Source organism: Otolemur garnettii, unplaced genomic scaffold (genome assembly GCF_000181295.1).
Source record: "Otolemur garnettii isolate 467f Iridium unplaced genomic scaffold, OtoGar3 scaffold00090, whole genome shotgun sequence".
In the NCBI taxonomy this organism is placed as follows: domain Eukaryota; kingdom Metazoa; phylum Chordata; class Mammalia; order Primates; family Galagidae; genus Otolemur; species Otolemur garnettii.
Genome location: NW_003852485.1, coordinates 4,411,498 through 4,429,242, shown reverse-complemented (window position 1 = coordinate 4,429,242; position 17,745 = coordinate 4,411,498). Strand labels below are relative to the sequence as shown.

Genomic DNA, 17,745 nt, shown 5'->3' with positions numbered 1-17,745 from the left:
ACATACTACTAAATTTCACTTCAAAAAAATAATCATTCAAGCACGGATTCAACATTATTAAAATCTCTAAAAGAAAAATCGGTTATTCAAAATCACAAAAGGAATTACATTAAATATAATCAAAATAACGTAACTGTGAAAGCGTACACGATTATGACATGTGCATATTATTTAAAATTATGACAATTTTAAATGATAGATAATCTACAGAAAATTACCAAAGAATTACACAATTTGGCAAAGATATAGCACTTAGTTCAAACACCTAAATAACCTATGAGTTCACTCAGTTCGCTGTATCAAAAGAAATTTATTAGACATTCCAAAACAAGAAAAATGCTTCATTTTTTCTTTAAGAAAAAAAAAAACTAGGAAAGGAACAGCAAAAACCTCATGCCATTTCTTACTACAATTTCATCCCACCAGGTTTAAACAATGAGCCAAAACGACTAGAAGACTAATACTAAAGAGAAATTTCAACTGAGAGTGTTTAAAATTCTTGAGTAATTGCTTCAATTCTGTTTAATGTTCTACGATAGCGCTACCAGGTAAAATGCTGAAAGATTAAAGCCCACATATTCTCCCTTCCTAAACTATTATCTTAGTCCTTTTTCATTTATGAATCTATATCTGGAAAGTTTGATATAATGCCATAGTTAAAAATTCCTCCAAATAACTTTAACACTAAGGCAACAGTCTCTGCTATGGGAAGGTAAACGGCTTCCACACCTTAAGTAATAAATAATTCTGTGAAAAAGTTCTCTGCTTCGGGCAGCACCTGTGGCTCAAGGGAGTGGGGCACTGGCCCTATGCACTGGAGGTGGTGAGTTCAAACCTCAGCCCCGGCCCAAAACTGCAAAAAAAAAAGTTCTCTGCCTCTAATTTCCAAAATACTAAGTTCACAAACATTTTGGAGGACTTAACTCAGAGTTAACTAGGAACAAAAGAGCTTAATGGTAACAAGAGAAACTAGGAAGGGAGTTTAGATTTTCCCTGCAGTAAACCCCACCTTCCTGGATGTCCATTCCTCTCATATCAAACAGAATGGCTCAAGGTGAGGCAAAATGCATGCTCTTTTGGAAAGAGCTTTAAAATTTCTGAAAGTTATGAAGATTGGATGTTAAATTAAGCACGCTTCAAAGATATTCAAACGTAGTTAAGAGCTTAAACTACCTGATGGCTTTGACATTTGATTCTTTATAATTCATTCTCATACCCTAAAACTGAATATGTACGAAAATAAAAAGTGATTTTCTTTACTATGAGAAAAATATCCACTATTGGGCATACTGCCAAAATAAAGACAAGAGACCATACATTAAAATTATAATGACCCGATTCTATTTTCTAAACACTGAACTTCAGCTTCGATTAGCATATAGCACAAGAACTCGGGCCCTACTTTTCAGTATAACCCAACTAACTACGCGCATCCAAAATTTCGTTCACAGGAAGAATTCTTTGCCCTGGGCTATAAGGTTTTCCTACTTTGTCCTGAAGTGTCCTCAGTTATTTTGTGCAACTGGTAGCTATGACCTGTTATTTATACCTTAGTGTTTAGTAACTCTATTTAAACATTGTCTCCTTTTCATATCTAACCTCTGTTTCTACCTAATCACTGCACTAGCACCACTATCTACCTTCTAAACAAGAAAGAATGGAAACTAGCATATTCTTTAGTCATTTTATCAAAGAAATATAATAAATACAGGGTGTCCATAAAGTTCATGTGCAATTTGTGTATTTCGAATTGCAGACAAGCTTTATGGACACCCTGTATAGGAATGTATCTGAATTTTTCCTCATAATCTTGACTGATCTCTAATTACCAAGACAATGTTATACTCCTTAAATTCTGTCAATGCCCCAAACTTATCCATATCATTTTTCTTCCTTAAAATAAGAACAGTAACAGAGGCCTTTATCTTCCCTGCCCAACAATTCTAATGAAAATGAAAAAGGGACATATTTTTGGCTTTATTACTTTTATTTGTTTATGCATGCTTAAACTAGGGGGAATTTTGTCTTCATTTTTGTATAGTTGAAGAGTGAAACAGGATGGTTTTAAATTCCTTCCCCACTTTACCCTCAACTTTGCACTTATTAATCTATAGGTTAATAGCAAAATAAACTGAAAACATACTCTGGTACTCCTACCTTTCTTATAAAAGAATACATTAGGGCAGCACCTGTAGTTCAATGAGGAGGGTGCTGGCCTCATATACTGAGGGTGGCGGGTTCAAACCTGATCCCGGCCAAACTGCAACCAAAAAATAGCGGGCTGTTGTGGCGGGCACCTGTAGTCCCAGCAACTCGGGAGGCTGAGGCAAGAGAATCGCCTAAGTCTGAGAGCTGGAGGTTGCTGTGAGCTGTGATGTCAAAGCACTCTACTGAAGGCGATGAAGTGAGACTCTGTCTCTAAAAATAATAATAATAATAATAATAATAAGATACATTAAACTGCCAAGACTTACTGAGTTGGTAAATTTAGAATTTTGCATTCTATAACACATTAAGGCTTTTTGTTCATTTAAACAGCAAGCCCTGAGCTTGGTAGGATTATATATATTTTTAGTGTAATTCCTCACCTTTTCTTCCTTAAAATAATTACTTAATGTAAACTGAAACTACATGGAAATATCAAGTCAATCATATTTTGCATTAGTAAATAAGCCTGTACAAACTAAGTAAGATCACATTTTATATACTTGGTCTTAACCAAAAGGCAAAAAAAAAAAAAAGATAATATCACCTTTCATGAAGTATATCATAGTAACCAAGAATATGCAAGAGAATTGGAATTATCCTCCCATCAGTTACTTTCCCAGTACATACAAAAGCTACCCTTGCAGGCAAATAACAAGGCAGAAAGCAGAGAAACCGAGGCATTTTCAAAAATCTAAAATTATTTTATAAAACACTTCAAAAAATTCATATTAACCTGCAGATTAATATCAAAATAACTCAGCCTATCATTTGTCTAGCTGTATTCTAATTTGCCATTAATTTAGTATCACCAATTTTGTCATAGAAAATATATTTATCAGTATTTTCGATTTTCTTATAAGAAGGAAACATACAATTTTTAAAAATCTGATGATTTTAAAGTAACAGAAATACCTAATACCCAAACATCTCCTTATTGAAATATGTTTACCTCTTTGCTTTCTTCCATATCTGACTCACTGCTGAATTCTTCAGTATTTAAGTTTTCAAAGTCAGATTCTCCAACAGCAATCGGTACCGTCACAGTGAGGCTGGGGTTGTTTATAAACGACATGTAATCGCTTTCATCCACGACGTACTTTTCTACACTGCTGCCTATGCCACTAGTAGTTCCATTTCCATCTTTGAGATAATTGAGGTCTTTGCCAATTTCTATGGTGGTATGGTTGGAAATACAGCTGTCCTTCTTGTTATTTAGATCTTCAAGAGGTTTAATTTCATCTAAAGCTTTCTGTTTTCGAACAAAGGCTTTCTGAATAAATTCCCGTAATTTTCTTTTAACAAAATCGATTCCCTTCTGCATCCTTCCCACAGCAATCTGGAGATTGTTCATTTCATTATCATCATCAGTGGCAGCGAGATTGTCAGAACTGAAGGAACTCAAAAGCAAGGCCAAGAAGAGATTCAGAACCTACAACATAGTAGGAAAACAGGTGACCAAAATATTCTGTTGTTTCAGTTGCTCTTAATCATGCATTTTCCAAAATTGTTCTTGATATAGCCAGTCCCGAGTTATAAACATTCGACTGATGTATGACTCACACTTACAAAAGGGGCTATTAGAGATAATAGGTAAATAGACCTGTTCCAATTCACATACAAATTTAACTTAAGAACAAACCTACAGAACCTATCTCATTTGTGACCCAGGGCCTGTCATTTTAGCTAACAGACAATTCCGTTAATTCACAATAAACTATTCTGAAAACAAAGTGAATGAAATAAATACCTGACCAATGTCAAATAATATTATTAACACTATTTCCATTTTAGGCATTGCAAAAACATTGAAATCATTGTTACAGGAAACTTCTATATTAAACTCAATTCCTAAAGAGAAATATAGATGAGTGTATTTGTGAAAAAAAAGTGAAAAAAAGTTTTATTTTGATCACTAAATTTTATTTGGGGATCCTAAATTTTATTTTGACCATGTAATCTAGAATTCCTAAGACATGAATAATTTATTATGGCTTTTTTCCTAAGTGAAAGATGATTTGAATATATTTAAATATGATTTGACTTTTGTGCCTTTACTCTTAGATAATTTGGAAATTAGAGAAAAATTTATTTATTTATTCATTCCCAGATAAGAAGTCCCAGTTTTTGGTTCAGAAAATCATGGCCACTATAATTATACAGTAGTTGGGAATACTATAAGAAATTATTATACAATATAATGATGGTAATATTAAATCTAGAGTTGTGGTATTGTGTTGCCATGAATAAGGTCACTAATTTATCTATAAATTGAGTCTGCAAAAATAGTCTTCACTGGTATGAATGAGTGAAAAGATTAGTGATGTTAAACCTACTGTGTGCACTAAAGAAATAATAATGTACTGAGAAATCAGGAATTCCACGGCTCATGTGACTGAGTCACATGTTTCTTTTCAGGGTTTGGTTGATAATGTCCATAGTTCCTGATTATTTGAGCAGACAGAACACAAGGAGGACATAGCAGTAGAGGGAGACAAATGCAAAAGTAAATACAGGTTGACACTCCCTTTCCTGAGATATTTAGGATAAGAAAAGTTTCAGATTTAGGATGTAAAAATATTTACATATACAAAAAGAGATATCTTAGAGATGGGGCCGAAGTCTAAACATGAAATTTATTTATCTAGCCTATACATCTTATACACATAGCTTGAGAGTAATTTTACACAATAATTTTAATAATTTTGTGCATAAAATTTTGACTGTGTTTTGACTATGATCCATTACAAGTCAGGATGAAATTTTCCACTTGTAGTGACCTGTCAGCATTCAGAACGGTTTGGATTTTGAAGCATTTTGGATTTTAGATTTTGAGATTAGGGATGCTCAACCTAAAGCACAGAAAAGAAATCCTAGGAAATTTTTTAAAAGTAAAACTCCTATGAAAAGGATGCTAAGGCTCGGTGCCTATAGCTCAACCGGCTAAGGCGCCAGCCACGTACACCTAAGGTGGCGGGTTCGAATCCCCAGCCCGGACCCGCCAAACAACAATGACGGCTGCAACCAAAAAATAGCCGGGCGTTGTGGCGGGCGCCTGTGGTCCCAGCTACTTGGGATGCGGAGGCAGGAGACTCGCTTGAGCCCAGGATTTGGAGGTTGCTGTGAGCTGTAATGCCACGACACTCTACCCAGGGGGACAGCTTGAGGCTCTGTCTCCAAAAAAAAGAAAAGGATGCTAAGCTTTTTTGCCTCAGTCTGAGCTGTAGCTGGCAGCGAGGCATACATGCTTTGAGAGCTCCTGTACCTTCCGCCGCTGCCGACATAGCTTGTTTCCTCTAGATTTGTCTGCGCCACTTGCCCGAAACACACTCCACCATCGTAAGCTGCTATCATGGTGAAGCTTGCAAAGGCAGATACAAATCAAAGTGACCCCAAGAAAATGGCTCCTCACTTGATGGAGGTAGAAGAAGACAGTGAAAATGAGGAAATGTCAGAAGATGAGGATGATGACAGCGGTGAGGAAGAGGTTATCGTCCCTCAGATAAAGGCAAGAAGGCTGCTGCAACCCCAGCAAAGAAAGTGGTGGTTTCTCCAACAAAAAAGGTTGCAGTTGTCACACCTGCCAAGAAAGCAGCTGTCATCCCCGGCAAAAAGGCAGCAGCCCCACAGGCCAAGAAGATGGTTACTCCAGCCAAGGCAGTAACAACACCTGGCGAAAAGGGAGGCACACCAAGCAAAGCATTGGTAGCAACCCCTGGTAAAAAGGGAGCTGCCACTCCAGCCAAGGGGGCAAAGAACGGCAAGAATGCCAAGAAGGAAGACAGTGATGAGGAGGAGGAGGAGGAAGATGCGAGGAAGAAGAGGATGGATTTGAACCAGCAGTGATGAAAGCAGCAGCAGCTTCTCCTGCCTCGGAGGACGAAGATGATGGTGATGATGAAGATGAGGAGGAGGAGGAGGAGGAGGAGGAGGAGGACTCTGAAGAAGAAGCTATGGAGACCATACCAGCCAAAGGAAAGAAAGCTCCTGCAAAAGTTGTTCCTGTGAAAGCTAAGAGTGTGGCTGAGGAGGAGGAGGAGGAAGATGACGAAGATGACAATGAGGACGAAGATGAGGATGATGAGGATGGTGATGATGAGGAGGAGGAAGAGGAGGAAGAGCCTGTCAAAGAAGCCCCTGGAAAATGAAAGAAGGAAATGATGAAACAGAAAGCAGATCCTGAAGCCAAGAAACAGAAAGTGGAAGGAACAGAACCAGCTACATCTTTCAATCTGTTTATTGGAAACCTGAAGTCTAACAAATCTGCTCCAGAATTAAAAACTGGTATCAGTGATGTTTTTGCTAAAAATGATCTTGCTGTTGCGGATGTCAAGGTTGGTATGACTAGAAAGTTTGGCTATGTGGATTTTGAATCTGCTGAAGACCTGGAAAAAGCCTTGGAGCTCACAGGTTTGAAAGTCTTTGGCAATGAAATTAAAGTAGAGAAACCAAAAGGGAAAGACAGTAAGAAAGATCGGGATGCCAGAACACTTTTGGCCAAAAATCTTCCTTATAAAGTCACTCAGGATGAATTAAAAGAAGGGTTTGAAGATGCTATGGATATCAGAATAGTCAGCAAAGATGAGAAGAGTAAAGGGATTGCTTATACTGAATTTAAGACAGAAGCTGATGCAGAGAAAACATTTGAAGAAAAGCAGAGAACAGAGATTGATGGGCCATCCATTTCCCTGTACTACAATGGGGATAAAGGTCAAAGTCAAGACTATAGGGGTAGAAAGAATAGCACTTGGAGTGGTGAATCAAAAACTCTGGTTTTAAGCAACCTGTCTTACAGTGCAACAGTAGAAACTCTTCAGGAAGTGTTTGAGAAGGCAACTTTTATCAAAGTGCCCCAGAACCAAAATGGCAATTTTAAAGGGTGTGCATTTATAGAATTTGCTTCATTTGAAGATGCTAAAGAAGCTTTAAATTCCTGTAACAAAAAGGAGATTGAGGGCAGAGCAATCTGGCTGGATAACAAGCACCCAGAGGATCACCTAATGCCAGAAGCCAGCCATCCTGAGGATACCACTGAAGAGACATTGAAGGAGTTATTTGACGGCTCTGTTCGTGCATGGATAGTCACTGACAGGGAAACAGGGTCCTCCAAAGGGTTTGGGTTTGTAGACTTCAACAGTGTGGAAGATGCCAGAGCCACAAAGGAGGCCGTGGAAGATGGTGAAATTCATGGGAACAAAGTTACCTTGGACTGGGCCAAGCCTAAGGGCAAAGGTGGCTTTGGGGGTTGTGGTGGAGGCAGAGGAGGCTGAGGCAGATTTGGTGGCAGAAGCTGGGGAGGCTTTGCAGGCTGAGGAGGCTTCCGAGGTGGAAGAGGAGGAGGAGACCACAAGCCACAAGGAAAGAAGACAAAGTTTGAATAGCTTAATTGTCCCCGTGTCTTTCCCTCATCTGTTTGAAAAAAAGGACTCTGGAGTTTTTACTGTTACCTGATCAATGACAGAGCCTTCTGAGGACATTCTAAGACAGTATACAGTCCTGTGGTCTACTTGGAAATCCATATAGATAACATTTCAAGGGTGCTACCCTGTTGGTTTTGACTGGATATTCATATAAACTTTTTAAAAGAGATGCGTGATAGAGCTAACCCTTATCTGTAAGTTTTGAATTTATATTGTTCCCCATCCTATGTACAAAACCATCTTTCCCCACAAAAAAAGAAAAGAAAAGGATGCTACATTCTTCCTTGATTCTTATCGTCCTATCATGTTAATAAGGCTTACACTTTTGTCTAACTATTGTAAGTTAGTGTAAAAAACAAAGGGAAAAATGTGCAAGATCCAACAAGGACTATGTGTAACTTTAAGAGAACCCACTGCCACAACTGCCAATCACTCCATCTTGGCTCCTGGTAATTACAGCATGACCTGCTCTTTTACCTCTGAGATGTACCAGTATAATTATGTTTTCCTGGGCTTTGCCTTTGAATTTATTTTGAAGAAAAAATGATATGTGATGAAAAATAAAATTGAATGCTAAATTTTTATTTTTATCCACAAAAAGCCAAATTTTGGTGCCCAATGTTTTCGACATTTATTTTCCTAAGGCTTATTGATGTATCTTCCTTGTCTGTCAGGAAATTTTCCTTGACAAACATCAGCGAGGCCTCCTAGAGTAAGATCTAATCTATATGCCTCTTCCACATATTTGGCAAGTAGTCTGTAAATGTCATTTACACAATATTTATATGACCTGCTACCCTTTGCCATTCTGTCCTTGTAAATTTCTTACCCACATCTCTATCACATTGTACTGGATTATTCTTTGTTAGTAGATTGGGAGCTCTTTTAGGTTAAACACATGCCTTACAGTCAGGTCCTATATCAGTAGTGATACTAGATAACAATAGTAATAGTAAAACGAGCTTTTTTCTTCAACTTCCAGTAAGTAGCAGTCCTTGGGCTAAGCATTTTACAAGGTTCATATCATTTCTTTTTTTAAATTTTATATACTTAAAAAAAATTTTTTTTATTGTTGTTGTTGAGGCAGAGTCTCACTCTGTTGTCCTGGGTAAGAGTGTCATGGCATCATAGCTCACATCAACCTCAGACTCTTGGGTTCAAGTGATCCTCTTGCCTTAGCCTCCCTAGTAGCTGGAACTAAAGGCAGATGCCCAGATGTCTGACTAGTTTTCTATTTTTAGTAGAGATGGGGGTCTCACTTTTGTTCAGGCTGGTCTCCAACTCCTGAGCTCAAGTGATCCACCAGCCTCAGCCTCTCAAAGGGTTAGGATTATAGGCATGAGCCACCATACCTGACCGGTTCATATAGTTTCTCATAACTATGTAAGGCATGAGTGATTGTTATTACTATTTTATAGATGAGAAAGCAGGCTTCTATGTTGCTTAAGTGCTTTGTCCCAGATCACAGTTGTTTGTGTTTTGAAAGTCTAATTCTGATGTCTTTACTCTAAATTGCTATGTTTGCAGAATGGATGAGAAAATAGTATTCCATGTTCATTCTTATTGGTATTCCCTTTCTTGGACCTCCTACCATACTTAGAGTCAGTGTCACAAAGTTTACCATTATTTTCTAATTGTTTCTAAGACCTTTTATGAATTGATAACTTAAGTCAATGTTATTCCATTGTCACAAAGAAAAACATTCTCTGAACACATTACTTTTCTTTATCATAAATTCAGTGAATTTTTTTTAAAGCAGCCAATCCCCCTGTGGTAGTGGTGTGCTAAAATTTTTCTTAAAAATACTTGCCAGACACTTGTTTCCCTTTGTTCTATAGATTACTTGACATAACAGAGTAGCACAACTTTTAGAATTAGAGAGCTGAGTACGACTGAGTAACGGTCTGACTCTAGATTAGTAGCATAACCTCTGTTTTTTCATCTATAAAATAAACATAATTTTCTGGTGCTCAGCTCATAGGGTTGTTCTAAGGACTCAATGAAAGAATCCATGTGGCTCTGCATAGCCCCTGGCACACACTAAACAACTTGAGAAAGTTGAGCTGTTATTGTTATCACTGTCCCCATGACTCAACCTACCCTTCACAACATTTTTCTTCTATTTACCTTATTTCCCTAAAAATATGTGTGTGAGTCAAACTAATGTCTTTGACTAGACCTTCTCTACTGCCAAAAGGTGTGGACACAACAGCCAGCCCTTGATGTTGGCAAGATCAAAGGCAACTTGAGGAAAAAGAGTTGAGCAAGCTCACCTAGGGACAGCACTCCTGAATCCTGTTTCATAAACGTGCTAGCTCATCAGCTCTTTCCCTTATCTCTCAGATTAGTCTCTTGGAATAGAAATGTTACTATAATTTTCATACTCGGTTCAAGATTGAAATATATTGCATCTGTTAATAGTTTCTCCATCCTGACTCCCCGGTTGTGAGAGGAACCCAAACTCTTCACATCCTTCCTGTGTGCTATTGTCTGACCTTTACTTAGAGAAAGAGAAGATTGTGTCTGTTACTTCTAGATCTGGTTGACTTCGAAAAGTTGTACTCTTTTTTGCAGAAGAAAGTCACACCTGCCTTAAATCTGTCAAAGAATCCCTAGCCACGGAGTCAGGAAACCGAGAATGGCTCATAAAAATCCTGGCTAGGGAAGAGCAGTCTATGGCTCTGCCTCTGCCTTGCCTGTAGATTAGGTCTGGCAGTCACATCAGTTGTGACTATTATGTGGATTGTGGTGGAGCCCCAGATGGTAGCGTATGTGTGTTGGGAGGAAGTTATACCATCTTGCTTTGGGGATACTTTTCCCTTTTCCCAGAGAGAATGGGAAGTAAGCATTGTGGGAGGCAGTGAAATCAGGCTTATTCAGTCTTACTTAAGCAAATGCAATATTAATACAGTCTCTATTAAGAGACTGTATTAATTTAGTCACTCAGGAAATATACCCAGATCCTACTTTAGTCACTCAGGAAATATACCCAGATCCTCACAAAGGGGAGAATGTTTTTAACTCATAGTTGTAGTCAAAAAATAAAGGAGAACTTTTAAGTTTTTCTCCCGAAGTTAAATGTATGCCAATAGATAGAAATGATTATTTTATGATCAATATCTTTTTATGCACACGAAGTTGGTACTTCCTGACATTCTCTTTTCAACAGGAATTCTCTGTAAGATTACATATTATTACAACAATGTAATTATTTCAGTAAACTAAGAGATGAAACGTATTCGGCTGAGTTTCTTCCTCTTTAAATTTCCTCTGCATCTCCTACTTTTTACTACTCCCATTCTGAATTCTCTGTTGTAGTCTGATCATTCACTGGTTGTCAAAAAGGATTATGTTCTCTGCTTTTTCTTCTTTTCTCCAAATGTTTGCCAATATATATAAGAAATCAAATCAAATCTATAACCCAATCCTATGATCATTCTTTGTTTCTGTTTGTTGTAATCCTATGACCCCTTCTTTTTTATGTAATTTCATACTTTTCTGAAAATAAACACTTTAAAATTGTATTGTGGATTCTGGTGGTTTTAAAATACAGTAGAACCTTCACAGTTGACCACCTCCTAGATTGACCACCTCCTTAAGTCGACCTAATTTTCACAAATTAGACATGCATCACATGTGCATATCTGTACAGTAAGCTCAGTTCCTGATATTGGCCACCTCTCTATATTGACCAGCTTGTTACAGTCCCTTGGATGATCAACTTAACAGAGGTCCTGCTATATATCTACACGGCTTATGCCTATAATCAGCACTTTGAGAGCAGGAGGATCACTTGGGGCCAGGAGTTTGAGACCAGCCTGAGCAAGAACAAGACCCTGTCCCTATAAAAAAAAAAAGAAAGAAAGAAAGAAAAATTACCTGGGCAAGGTTGCACACACCTATAGTCCAGCTACTCAAGAGGCTGAGGTAGAAGGATTGCTCAAGCCCAGGAATTTGAGGTTGCAGTGGAGACTGAAGTAGCTGGATTGCTTGAGCTCAGGAGTTCAAGATCAGCCTAAGCAAGAGTGAGATGCTGTCTCTACTAAAAGTATAAAAATTAGCCAGGTTACATGGCAAACATCCGTAGTCCTAGCTACTTGGGAGTCTGAGGCAGGAGGATTACATGAGCCTAAGGGTTTAAGGTTGTTACTATGAGCTATGATTATGCCATGGTACTCTACCCAGAATGAGAAAATAAAATAATAATAGTAATAAATAAAAATAAATAATACTCTTCCTTTCAGAAAGTAGAACCTAAACTTTGCTTAGTGTCTAGCTTCTAATAAATAGAATATGGCAGAGATGATGGAATGAGGTTAGAGAATAAAGAGGCCTTTGTCCTTGCCTTCTCTCTTGTATCATGTGCTCTGGAAGGAGCCAGCTACCATAGCATGAGGATGTTCAACAGCCCTGAGAAGAGGCACAGTAGAGAAAACTGAGAGGTACAACCAACAGCCAAAAGAGCTGAGACCTCCTGCCGATAATCCTGAGAGTGATCCTTCTTGAAGCTGATCCTTCAGCCCTATGGTCAAGATAACTAGCTCAGCCAATGTCTTGACAGGAACTTCTTGGTGACTCTGAACCAGGACCTCCTAGCTAAGTTACTCCCAAATTCTCAACCCACAGAAACTACAAAATGATCAGTGTCAGTTGTTTTAATCCATATTTCTGGATTGTACACTATTCATATTTCTTGCTATTTCAAAAATCAATCAGAACTATCTAAGGTGGTGGTTCTCAACCTTCCTAATGCTGCAACTCTTTAATACAGTTCCTCATGTTGCAGTGACCCCCAACCATAAAATTATTTTTGTTGCTAACAGCGATTGGGGGTCACCACAACATGAGGAACTGTATTAAAAGGTCATAGCATTAAGAAGGCTGAGAACCATTGCTCTAAGGTAATGCTGAAGGGGCTGAAATCTAGCAATGAATAGAAATAAAATGATAATATCTTGCCTTTTTTCCCTTCCCCTTTCTTTTCCTTTGGGGAATTGAGCGTTACATTCATGTTATCTAATTTTCTTTCTATTCCATTGGTTTGGATCCTAATCAAACAGCTCAGTATAACTATTTTACATATAAAGTATAGGAGCCTGATCCCTCTACAAAGTCTACTGCCCTTTGCTCCCAACCACTGAGGAGCCAATTTTACTGTTCCCTGGTTGGGGATGGCCTACCTTTCTTTCTACCAACTTAAATCTTACATCTAAAAGATATTTTAGGTCCAAACTCTGACAGACTTTCCTGATCAGCTTTGCTATTATAAAGCAATTTCCCCATTTTGTGAACTTGGCACTTTGTTTTTGTATTTTTTGACATGTATTAGACATTTTCCATGATTAATCCTATTTGAGTACAAGTCATCTCACTGTGTCCTATTTATCTTCCTGTCATCTTTCCCATGCATCCAAAACTCAGGAAAGTCATCCTAGGCATGGTCCCTTGAATCAACGTTACTGGCTAATACTGTAGTTTCTGGGCACCAAAACCCCATGTCTTTTCAATGGACTGAGATGATTATTAATTTTTTTAAATCAAATTATAGGAGACTCAAACTTGAAAGATTTTCAATTGATACTACTATTAGTTCCTATAAATAGAATGAGTGACTATTCTTGGTAACACATTCCACTCTTTAGTATAAGAACTAAAAAATAAAAACCAGAAATATTATTCTCCATGGACAAGAAAAAGGGATAATGAGAAAGAACAATTTCAGTTCATAAGGTATTTTGTGTGGACTTCAATTGTCTAAATGACATCTGGCTCTTGAAGTCAGTAATAACAGAGAATAGGAAACACTTTGGGACATAAAAAGAAAACATACAACACATTCTTCAGCTGTACATAAACATACTCTTTTACAGTTACATTATCTTTTGCTGAAAGGGAGGAGAAGGTTTTTACTACATACCACTAGGTTTCCAATGACCATGACCATCATGAAGACAGTAAGGCACATGGTTTGGCCAGCGACCTCCATGCAGTCCCACATGGTCTCTATCCACTCTCCACACAGCACGCGGAACACAATCAGGAAGGAGTGGAAGAAGTCGTGCATGTGCCAGCGCGGGAGCTCACAGTCACTGGAGATCTTGCAGACACATTCTTTGTAGCTTTTACCAAAGAGCTGCATGCCAACCACGGCAAAAATAAAGACGATGATGGCCAACACCAGCGTGAGGTTACCCAAAGCCCCCACTGAATTGCCAATGATCTTTATTAACATATTCAGAGTTGGCCAAGATTTTGCCAACTTGAAAACTCGGAGCTGGAAACAAAAGCAAGAAGGCAGTTAATCGCTTGCATTTGTGAAGAGTCAGTCATTTTACGTATAGGGAAAATCTACAATGTAACGCTCAATGGCAGAGTTATGAATTACTTATGTGTCAAACTATTATCTAGCAAATGTAGCAGTTACTTAATACCATGGGGTATTTTTAAATTTTGAAATGGCTCACAGAGTAAATAAAATAATTATATTATACAGGTCTTTAATTGGCATTTTAATAATAAAGTACACCAAAGTTTCCAGAATTCTACATAAGCACATATAATATGGTTTTGTTTTTCTTTAAGGAACTAAGATATCTAAGGTTAATAGTGGCTAATTAGCAGACATTGTTTCAGAGAAGTAGAAGCGCTCATATATTTAAAATATTTAAAATCCCAAAGTGGATGTTTTCTCAGTGTACTTGAAATAGCATGCTGAAATGAACAGGTAAAAACAATACACTTAAATTACATAAAGGACAGTATAAGCGAAAAATGAGCTAATTCCTTTTCAGTCTTTAGATTGCTTTCATCTAGCTATATCTTTAGCTTGCTGTAACATTAGGCTATATTTTACACTTGATCTTAGCCAAGAGGCTGAGAAGTGATAGACTATACTTTAAAGATTTAGTATACTAAAAAAATACTTGGACTTGAAGCAAAATCCTTTTCAAACTTTGTGTCTTCAGTGACTTAATTAATAGTGTGTAAATGACTCTCTGCACTGTGTTTAACATGTTGCTCGGATTAGCTTATGGAGGACACTGAAGTATCCTTTATAATTAAATAGCAGCAGCATTTTATTTCTGATGCTTCAATAAATGTCAGGATGAGAGCAGTACACTATTTAATGGCATCAAAGTGACCCAAAGGAACAAACATATGCACCAAAATGTTTAATTTAGTCCCACAAAATCATTTATGCAAAACAGTCTGACATAGGAAGAAAGATGCTAATGATATTATGCTTCCTATTTCCCTAAATTGAATATCACCTTATCATAAAGGCTTACTGAATAGCATTTTAAAGTAGCTGCACATATTACTTATTTTATCATTTCTAATTTTTGTGTTTCTTTTCTTGTATACTTCTAGCTTCAAATAGATCCGCAATTATCCTTAAGGACCAGGGAGAGAAACTGTAATTCTAAGGCTCTCCACGCTAGTGTGACCTTTGGAAGTGGCAAGGAAATCCTCCACAGTCTTCAGAAAAATCACCACTAAGTTTAACCACCTATAGGAACCTGTCTTTGGTAACTATGTACAACCTACAACTTCTACTTTTTTCTTGTAGAGACAAAGTCTCACTTTATTGCCCTTGGCAAAGTTGCCATGGTGTCACAGCTCCCAGCAACCTCCAGCTCTTGGACTTAGGCGATTCTCTTGCCTCAGCCTCCCAAGTAACTGGGTCTACAGGCACCTGCCACAATACCCGGTTGTTGTTTTTTTGTTGTAGTTTGGCCAGGGCTGGGGTCGAACCCACCACCCTCGGTATATGGGGCCAGCGCCCTACTCACTGAGCCACAGGCTCCACCCTGCAACTTCTACTATTTGAAAATAAATCACAGAAAGTTAGAATCAACTCAGGTAATAGCATAATAAAACATACCAAACTTTCAGTGGAGATGGATCAAGTAATATTTTCTCTTAATTTTAAAATTCAAAAATTCATGAAATATAATGATCAAATGAATGACTATTTTTTAAATTAACAAAATATAATACAAGCAACTCTTTCAAAGAACAAAGCTGGTGGCTTTCTGATTTGGCTGAAGGAGATGTATGGGGAGCTCTGTTGTTTATTTTCCTCCCTCATACACTGTCCCCTGTTCCAAGTCTTGACTCTTAAGGGGACAGGGTGGACAGTGAGTAATTCTACAATTCCAGAGTGCCCAGTAGAAAGCAGAGTCCATCCTAGTCCCAAAGAAGCCTATTAAATCTTTTTGCAAACTCTAGATAAGTGAGACTTGACTGTGGTGTTGTTTAGTTGTAAGTTGAGTCATCCAGGATTCCTTATTCTTCTCTCCCCACATCTCTGCCATTCAATCACTAAGGAGAGAAATGTTGACTGTTCACTTGAGTGAACTGAATCTATCCATTAAAGATGGATGATGATGAAGAAAGTACCATTAGTGATAGGAAAATTCAGTTGTTTTAGAAATGAATTCTAATAATAATATAATTATGAGAAATCTTATAGTTGTTATTAGATAAGAATGACGACTAATTACAAAATTAAATGTTATGGACACCCCCAGTTAATTTACCAGCCGGAATGATCGAAGAACTGACAATCCTTCCACGTTTGCCAAACCAAGTTCCATTAAACTGAGGCTCACAATAAAACCATCAAAAATATTCCAGCCTTCTTGAAAGTAGTAATATGGATCCATGGCAATTATCTTGAGAAACATTTCTGCTGTGAAGATCCCAGTGAAAACCTAAGTGAAAAAGGGAGTTCATTACATGAGTGAATACTTTTGAAGAGTGATAATTGTTGAGCGATTTAAATTATTCCCAACAAATAAAAATTAAATATTGAATTTTAAAGATTTGACATTATGATAAATGAAATATATAAATTCATTGTTTAGTTCTAATGTTTGTTTTGCAGATACACTAGGATTTTCTACAAATACAAAAGGTCTGACAATTAAGTTCACAAACTCATCCTAGATGAAGTGCTACACACCTTATTGTATCCCCCGGGAAGCTATGCAAGACGTCGTATGAGGTCTGCCAGTCAAGTGTGTGAACTTGCCACCATGTTCTTACACTGTCACCGCTGTGCAAAAAACTCAGTAAAGTTTTATAACCTTGGTCTTATCCATGTCTCACAGCAGTGTTCCTGTTGCTGTGTAGTGGTGTCTTGCTGAATGGTGTTCATTGTTGTTGCCTCTTTTTGTGTGACATACAATAAAAGTTCTGATGGCCATTCCAGAAAAAGAGGGCCAAAATTGCCTCAGAGAGTACACTAGGAGCCCGTGTTAGTGCATAGCTTCCTGCAGGGAGTACCTCGAAGATGACAATACTGATATTCAGCAACGAGGTATGTAGCACTTTTTCTAGAATAAGTTCACAAAATTTAATTGTCAGACCTTATATGAACATGTTGGTAAAATAGACATTTTTGTCACATCTTAACTTTTGTGCATTTTATTTTTGTTATTATCTCTATTACACTTGATAAAACATCCAGTGGCAGATTTAATAGAAATGGCAAAAAAAAAAAAAAATCTTTGTTTTTTTTTTTATTTTTTTATTATTTTTTTTTGAGATGGAGCCTCAAGCTATCCCCCTGGGTAGAGTGTCATGGCATCACAGCTCACAGCAACCTCCAACTCCTGGGCTCAAGCGAGTCTCCTGCCTCAGCCTCCCAAGTAGCTGGGACTACAGGCACCCGCCACAGCGCCCGGCCATTTTTTGGTTGCAGCCATCATTGTTGTTTGGTGGGCCCGGGCTGGGGATTCAAACCCGCCACCTTAGGTGTATGTGGCTGGCGCCTTAGCCACTTGAGCCACAGGCGCCGAGCCATCTTTGTTTATTTTTAGGGGCAAACATTCAATATTTTTTAGGGTTAAGCAATCAGTATTTCAATATTTCACTGATAAGTATTGTATTAGCTGTAGGTTTTCTTAGATGTCCTTAATGTCAGAAAGTTACTCACTAGTCCTAGTTTAGAGTTTTTATCATAAATCATTGCTGAGGTTTGTCAAATACTTTTTTGCAACTGTTGAAATGATCTTGTGTTTTTATCTCCTTTATTCCTTTGCAGTTAGTATGGTAAATTAATTGATCCCTTTTCAAATATAAAATGAATCTTGAAAGAAAGATTTGAAAGAAA

General features: G+C 37.7%; 1 protein-coding gene and 1 pseudogene across 2 annotated transcripts in view; one reads left to right on the top strand and one right to left on the bottom strand.

The window, feature by feature from the left end:
• The window catches only part of SCN2A (sodium voltage-gated channel alpha subunit 2), a 90,020-nt gene that overhangs the window by 30,982 nt on the left and 41,293 nt on the right, over window positions 1-17,745 (bottom strand). The window contains 3 exon segments of the mRNA XM_012808452.1: window positions 3,158-3,637; window positions 13,543-13,899; window positions 16,169-16,342. Of these exon segments, the coding sequence (XP_012663906.1) occupies window positions 3,158-3,637; window positions 13,543-13,899; window positions 16,169-16,342 (1,011 nt within the window).
• On the top strand, window positions 5,558-7,586 carry LOC100962802 (annotated as a pseudogene). Its single transcript, XR_154110.3, has one exon. The product of XR_154110.3 is annotated as a nucleolin pseudogene (transcript).